This window comes from Nicotiana attenuata, chromosome 12 (assembly GCF_001879085.1).
Source record: "Nicotiana attenuata strain UT chromosome 12, NIATTr2, whole genome shotgun sequence".
NCBI classification, from domain to species: domain Eukaryota; kingdom Viridiplantae; phylum Streptophyta; class Magnoliopsida; order Solanales; family Solanaceae; genus Nicotiana; species Nicotiana attenuata.
The window spans coordinates 21,826,033-21,834,467 of record NC_032000.1 but is presented as its reverse complement, the minus strand read 5'-3'; the positions used below and the strand labels follow the sequence as shown (position 1 = coordinate 21,834,467).

The following is an 8,435-nucleotide window of genomic DNA, read 5'->3' as shown; positions in this document are numbered from 1 at the left end:
ATCATACATCATATATTGTACTTTATGTATAATTAATTTATTTTTTATATTAAGTCCATAAATATGATACATAAATAAATAAGATTAAGATACAATGATTTTGATGTAATTAAAAGTAACCTTCATTGAATCTCAAAAGCACTTTTTAAATTAATAAATATTAATTTATCGATTAAATAACCACTACAAATAATAAAATTTTGTGATCCCGATAATATTAATTTAAAGAGGTTCAACTTTTAGATTATACTGTATTTTTGAAGTGATCATTGATGATAACGGCCATGATTTTGCGGGGAAAAGATTGCACTACCAAATTGAAATCATTTTTTGGAGGGTTTCTGCCTCATCTCATATAAGTGACGTGTTGCTATGCATGGATAAGTCCATTTTCTCTCTCTCTTTCATCTCTCTATCTTTTGTGTATGTTCTTTTTTTAGGTCTGAAGCTTTTATTACTACTTATTACTTTTTGATAATTTGATAAGTCATACACTTGCCACCGTATACGTGACACAACAAACTATTCATAGACTTTTCCTGTATATATAGTTGCTACTATCTTTTATTGGTTCTTTGAATACAGTGAGAAACTTTCATTTGCTCTAATTTTCATATTAATGGCGGCTCGTGTGTTTGCCTCGCGTGTCTCTCGCTCTTTGACATCCTCTTCTCATCTGCTCTCAAGAGGTATATATATTTCCTTTTTTGAATCATTTTGTCATCTGAGATTTATTACTAGTATATGTTTTGTTCAATTCACTGTTTTGTTTTTCTTGGATTGGGTTTTTGTGTAAATGGATGTTGATACCTTTGTTTGATCATGATTTTGTGATCTGCATTTCGAAATATGATGGGTTTTCGTTGAAAACTCTTACATTTTCTTCATGATCTATAATGAATTCATGACCATGTTATATCGTAAGCACGGGATGCATTGTATTTCAAGATCTGGATTGGAAGTGTCAACTGGGATAAATTTTGGGATTAAATGTATCCCGTGTTTGGTTGAAGGGGGGGGGGGGGGGGAGGGGAATCAGTTTTTCATGTTATAATCATGGTATATCTAGGTTTGGTCGTTTGGTGTGATGGATAAGCAAAAATAATCCTGGGATAAAAATTTAGTACCGCCTTACCCCTTGGTTGGTGTCTAATCATGACATAACCCGTCAGAGGGTAGAATAGTAATCTCATAATAAAACAGTCAAATTGACAATCCCAGGATTAATACAAAACATATACTAGAAGATTAGATGTTATACCTTCCCCTATAAGATTTTTAGATGTTATACCTTCCCTCTATTTAGCTAGAGCTGGAGATATTTTTGAGTATTATTCTGAGAAAAAAAAACTATTTTGCTTAGGAAGTAAATCCCATCTGGGCAGAATAGCTGCTTATCAATACAGCACGGCGGCTGCTTTTGAGGAACCTATCAAACCAGCTGTCAATGTGGAACATACTAAACTTTTTATCAATGGTGAATTTGTTGATGCTGCATCAGGTAAATATGCTGTCACACTAATATAGTCTGTTCTCTTTTTCCATATCAACTTTGGCCATTTATTGCACAATGGAGCTAATTTTCTTGAGATTTTAGGAAAAACATTCCCGACTCTCGACCCCAGGACAGGGGAGGTAATTGCACATATTGCTGAAGGTGATGCAGAAGATATAAATCGGGCAGTAGCTGCTGCTCGTAAGGCTTTTGACGAAGGACCATGGCCTAAAATGAATGCTTATGTATCCACTTCTTATCTCTCAGTTCCCTCTTATGCTATGTTAATGGTTGTGCACGCGACATTACGCCTAATTCTCCATCTTTCATAACTGCAGGAAAGGTCAAAGATATTGTTGCGCCTTGCTGATCTGATTGAAAAACATAACGATCAAATTGCAACGCTCGAGACTTGGGATACTGGGAAACCATATGAACAGGCTGCTAAGATTGAAGTACCAATGGTTGTACGTCTGCTCCGTTATTATGCTGGTAAGTCAGAAAGCCAACTGAGAAAAGCAAGTATATCATCTATTTTGTGTCCCTGAAAATATTAATGATCTCCTATTGGTTTCGCAGGCTGGGCAGATAAAATTCATGGTATGACTATTCCTGCTGATGGACCGTATCATGTTCAGACGTTGCACGAACCAATTGGGGTTGCTGGTCAGATTATCCCATGGAATTTTCCTCTTCTCATGTTTTCTTGGAAGATTGGACCCGCTTTAGCTTGTGGGAATACTGTCGTGCTAAAGACAGCTGAGCAGACACCATTATCTGCATTCTATGTAGCACATCTATTACAGGAGGTAGCATCCAAAATTCCTCTTCTGTTTCCGCTGAGAGTCATTCTGCACATCGAATACAAAAAACTTCATCTTATCGGCATCGTATTTGAGTAAAAGCATCAGATTTACTCAAATTTTATGAAATATACAATAGCAGATGACATTGTATATTTTATGGTGTTAATATAATCAGAAACTGAAGCATATACTAGTTGAAGAGGAATTGCAACAACTCTTTTTCTTTTTAACACATTGTTATTGCTACTTTCTACAAGTTATCTCTTGTATGGAATATCTCTAATACTTGGTTATTACTAACAGGCTGGGCTGCCTGAAGGTGTTTTGAACATCATTTCTGGTTTTGGTCCAACAGCTGGTGCTTCTCTTTGTAGTCATATGGATGTGGATAAGGTAGACTCTTTAAGATCTTCTTCAGTCCTATAGTCCATTCTGTGTAACGAACTGAAATTTGTGGCTTTTCAGCTTTTACTTCTCCACGAAAGTAATCTGGCAATGCTTTGGTTGGACCAATTGCTAGACACTGCAACTACTCCTCATTCATATTCAAGCACTGAACTCATGTATTGCATTTGCTGCCATATCTTGTCAAAAACTAGTGGTGTCAAATGAGCTAATATTCCTCAATTTTATATTATTATTTAAAAAAGAAAAACAATGAAGAGATCTTTGTTGCATGTTGTATCTGCAACTTTTGAAAGGATGAATTTTTATTCAATAATAAAGAAGCCAAATTTCATACATTTCATGTAGAAAATCAAGCCATCTTATAGTTGGAAGTCTAGAAATATTTAGTGTTATCATCACTCTCATTCTCTTGTCCAATCATGGAATTGTATTAGGGGATTTTAGAGTTGACAGCACTTGATTCTTTAGCGCTCCGTGCTATTTTTATGCAATTTATCCAAACTCAAAACTATTAGCATGGAAGTAGATGCCAGTATACTGCTATTGGATTGGACACTGATTTACCTTTGTTTTGTCCACAGCTTGCTTTTACTGGATCGACAGATACAGGAAAAGCTATACTTACGTTGGCTGCTAAGAGCAATCTTAAGCCTGTGACTCTGGAACTTGGAGGGAAATCCCCTTTTATTGTTTGTGAGGATGCTGATATTGATACGGCCGTTGAACAAGCTCACTTTGCTCTCTTCTTTAATCAGGTATATATTTCCAATCTATAATTCTGCAACAGGGGTTTGTCGGGTTCATGGTAGATACTAACACCAATGTCATTTATTATAAAGGGGCAATGTTGCTGTGCTGGATCTCGGACTTATGTTCACGAGAAAGTTTATGATGAATTTCTGGAGAAGGCAAAGGCACGTGCCTTGAAACGCACAGTTGGTGATCCGTTTAAATCAGGCACCGAGCAGGGTCCTCAGGTATTGATGATCTCCTATCTCTATTACCGATCATGATCAAAATATTATCATGGAAAATATGTCCTTCCCTTTAAGTCTTATCTTGAGGTAATACTAAACCTAAGAGTTTCATGTCGCAACAGATTGATTCAAAACAGTTTGATAAGATCATGAATTACATTAGATGTGGTATCAATAGTGGAGCAACTCTTGAAACTGGAGGTGAGCGACTTGGTGAACGGGGATACTATATTAAGCCCACAGTTTTCTCTAACGTTAAGGTATATATCTTTTCACTTTAATAGACATGACGTTCAGCATCAACGTCCACATATTGTTATAACTAACAAATTGTACAATTCTCAGGACGATATGCTGATTGCACAAGATGAAATTTTTGGTCCAGTGCAGTCCATCTTAAAATTTAAGTATGTCTGAACGCCCTAATATAATATGTAAACATAGAGGCTGGAGCTATGAAATCGATTTATTTATTATATGAATTTGTTCATTACAGGGATCTTGATGATGTGATACGGAGAGCTAATAACAGTCGGTATGGTCTAGCTGCTGGAGTATTTACACAGAACATTGACACTGCAAACACATTGACACGAGCCTTGAGAGTGGGAACGGTATGGGTTAATTGCTTTGATACCTTCGATGCTACAATTCCTTTTGGTGGCTATAAGATGAGTGGACACGGAAGAGAAAAGGGAGAATACAGTCTCAAGAATTACTTGCAAGTAAAGGCAGTTGTGACCCCATTGAAGAATCCAGCATGGTTATAAACATAATCCTCCTCAGAAATTTTTACAAATAAAACTATATCAAGTTGCTTTATTTTATGATGCTGATGACGATAAAGTGTTGGTTTTCTTTCAAACTTGCTACTATAGGCAAACTGCAATTAATGTAAACAGACGGCAGGTTAATTGAATCATCGTTTCTCTTATATATATCCTCCTTGCGTATATGTTTTATCTATCCCAATGAAAATCTAAACTATGAAGTAGAATCCATCCGTTAACGCTGTGATTCTTAGATAGACATAGACTGGTCATGAAATTCTGTGAGAACTGAACAGCTTTTTAGGTTATAAGAAAACTGCACATACAAACACAAGACTGGACATTGTGATGATATACTGTAGACCTACTAGAGACCTTAGTACATGGAATGGTTGTAGAATACAAATGAGAAACTGATTACAAGTGATGTTGGAACTATTTCTGACTCTGTCTCGTCAAGTATAATTTCATGTTCATTGATCACCATCAGGATTGATCTTCTTTTTGCTGTTCTTGACAAGGGAAACAATGGACTGACCAATTTTCTCACCCATCATGGTAGAAACATGCTTCTTCTCTATTGGAAGTACACTTCCTTTCTTTGGAGTGAATGGGAATACGCCACTTTTGCGCGCTCCACTGCCTGCCATCTCTGCTTTTCCTTTTCCTTTTCCTTTGCTTTCCTTATCTGCCATTTTTCTCTTGCTCTCTTCTTGCTTTCTCTTGCTTAAGATAGTAGCTTAGTTTGTTATGTGAATTGTGTGTCTCTAACCAACAAGGAAAAGAGGCTTCTTATAGGCCTAAGAAACCAATTCTCCTACTACCATTTTGATTAGTTTCTTGTGTGTCAGTGTGTGTGTATGTGTAATGTGTATGTTTGTGTGTGTTTAAGCAAGTCAACATGAGTTCAAGCAAAGATCATATTCTGAGCTATGTGTGTTTGTGTGTGTTTAATTAAACTAGTCAACATGATCTTGAGCAAAGATCATATTGTGAGCTTAAACAAAGATCATATTGTGTGTATTTATATTTATTATTGCTAGTCATTAGTCAACGTGAGCTAAAGCAAAGATTATATTGTGGTGTTTGCCTTTAGGAGAAAAAACAACACAAATTCCTATGCTAAATCCTGTGTGTGTTGTGGTGTATGTCTGTTCACATTACGAATGTTCTCGAGCTAATATACAATACTCCTTCCTTCCCAATCTATGTGGAATTATTTGACTAGGCATGAAGTTTAAGGAAAAAAAAAAGACTTTTTGAAATGTATGATTTTAAAAAAATTAAATTATTGTTTCTAAAAAGGAAATAAATGCCACATAAATTGGGACGGAATGAGTACTAGTTTGACAGGCTATTTCACACATAGTTCTCTTAGGGGTCGTTTGGTTTGAATACGGCTTATGCTGGGATAAGTTATGCTGGGATTATCCTTGTATTGTTTTTTATCCACTGTTTGGTATGTTGTATTAAAAATTACAATTGCATAATTTTTAAGAAGAAGGTATAAGTTATCCCGACACTAATTACCCCACCCCCTACAAGGTATAAGCTATCCCGGTACTAATTTTAATCCCGGGATAAATTATACCAAGTTTGCTAACCAACTAAAGTATTAAGGTGGTATTAAATTTTTATACTAGCACTATATCTACTTATACCTCATACCAAACGGTCCCTTAGTTTATTGCACTAATTCGAAAATTAATTTTTTGTAATGAAATAAATTGTAACTATACTTATGTATCCCCTAAAAATAAAAGAGAAAACTACCCTCTATAGCCCCTCAAAATTTTAATAGCTCATATTTTGTACCACTTACAAAAAATGGCCCTTCGGCCAAAACATATTGCATATAGTAGCCAAAAGGAATGAGTATGACAACACAAGTGCCTGTAGCTCAGTGGATAGGGCGTTATTTCCTAAGCTGAAAGTTGTAGGTTCGACCCCTACCTGGCACGATAGAGCAACCCTTTTTTGCCTTCGGCCCATACATATTGCATATAGTAGCAAAAAGGAATGAGCATGACAACACAAGTGCTTGTAGCTTAGTGGATAGGGCGCCTATTTCCTAAGATGAAGGTTGCAGGTTCGAGCCCTACTTGGCGCGATGAAGCAACCCTTTTTTGCCTTTTTAAATTGTATTTTGTACTTCTGGATCTAATAATATTAGCTAAGAATTGAATGACAGTCTATTTTGTATATTTTTTGTATAATAACAGTCTATTTTGTATAGTGACAGTCTATTTTGTATAATTTTTGTATAGTAACAGTCTATTTTGTATAGTGACAGTCTATTTTGTATATTTTTTGTATAGTAACAGTCTATTTTGTATAGTGACAATCTATTTTGTATATTTTTTGTATAGTAACAGTCTATTTTGTATAGTGACAGTCTATTTTGTATATATTGTGTATAGTGAGAGCTAATTGTATATAAATTGTATAGTGGTAGTCTATTTAGTATATTTTTATATAGTGATAGTCTATTTTGTACATATTTTGTATAATGACAGTCTATTTAGTATATTTTTTGTATAATGACATTCTATTTTTGTATATATTTTGTATAGTGACACTCTATTTGTATATAAATTGTATAGTGACAGTCTATTTGTATATAAATTGTATAGTGACAGTCTATTTTGTATAATAACAGTATATTTTGTAGAGTTCCACAGCTCTTTATAACAAATTCCACAGCTCTCCACACTTAAAAACAGTTCCAATGAAGAAAGTTTCCACCTTTAAACCCCAACTGAAGCAGTTAGCACCGAGAAATACCTTTTTCGGATCCCTAGCACCAAAATCAAAATCAGATCCCAAGGCTGCAAAATCAAGATTACTTAACCGTTACAGCAGGGCACCTTGTTATGTGAAAAGAAGAAGAAAGCCCCAGTTGCAGAAAACTTCAAACGCGCATCCCAAAAATCTCAAAGAAAAGGTCGACCAACTACTTGTAATTAAAGCAAGTCTCAATACTACTAGTATATGAATTAATAGGAACCCTACACCCCAGATCAGAAATGAAATAAATAAATAATAACAAAATTCAAAGCCTAGAACTAAAAGTAGATATAAATGAGGAAAGCACTTTCTTTAAGGTAAGATTTTTCAACGCCCCCTTCACATTCTATTGGTGAAATTTGTTTCAAGGATTAAATCATTGCTTGGGAAATTGATGTGAACTAATACCGTCGCCGGCCAGTGGTTAATTCCGGCGGTGACTAGTAAGGAAGAAGAGGAAAGCGAGAGGAGCAGTCATGGTCATAGTTGGCTGGCTGGATTTCCGGCGAGGGAATTCGATCAATAAAGTTTTCGGCTAGCACTTGTCATTATTTTTAGGTAAATGACGTTGTATGGCCGTCCAAATATTTTAATAGCCCATATTTTCATCTTTGACCCGAAATGGCCTTTAGGCCCAATTCTTTTGCAAGTTGTAGCCACAATTCCCAATGCACTTCTCTTACCAATTCATTCGTATTTCCTACTCCTCCAGTTGTTTGTTATTCTCCTCCCACTTCCATCATCGATATATAATCACCACCAATCCAGCTTATCTCCACCGCCTTCCTCACACCACTGCTCCAACTTATCTCCACCACTGAACTCACTACCACCGATTCACCATATTTCCATAAGTAAATCTTTATCTCCCTCTCAAAACACTCTCAAATCTCAACCCCAAAATCAAATCGAGACCAAAAACCATCCATTGCGAATAGGAAATTTATAGAAATAATTTTTCTTTGTCTAAAACATCTCCACCACTACCTCTAACCAATGATAATTTTATTATCTTCCATGTTGCTTCCTTCCTCTCCTATAAAAGTCATGCAATTCTAGATCTGTAAGAAATTATAGCAAATACTTGGCTGGTGATATCTACCGGCCATGGCTGCGATCGGATAATGACTCCAGTGGCCTTCCCTTTTGCTTTCCTTTTCGGCTCTGACTTTTATGCAGCTACCTTACAAAT

The 8,435-nt window shown here is 35.7% G+C and overlaps 1 protein-coding gene across 1 annotated transcript; it reads left to right on the top strand.

Moving 5' to 3' along the window:
- LOC109235412 (aldehyde dehydrogenase family 2 member B7, mitochondrial-like) lies at window positions 456–4,626 on the top strand. Its single transcript, XM_019401508.1, has 11 exons — window positions 456–689; window positions 1,364–1,501; window positions 1,598–1,740; window positions 1,834–1,987; window positions 2,075–2,304; window positions 2,605–2,694; window positions 3,291–3,464; window positions 3,549–3,686; window positions 3,809–3,946; window positions 4,032–4,093; window positions 4,183–4,626. The coding sequence occupies exons 1-11, from the start codon at window positions 620–622 to the stop codon at window positions 4,454–4,456; spliced, it is 1,611 nt and encodes a 536-aa protein (XP_019257053.1). The 5' UTR covers window positions 456–619; the 3' UTR covers window positions 4,457–4,626.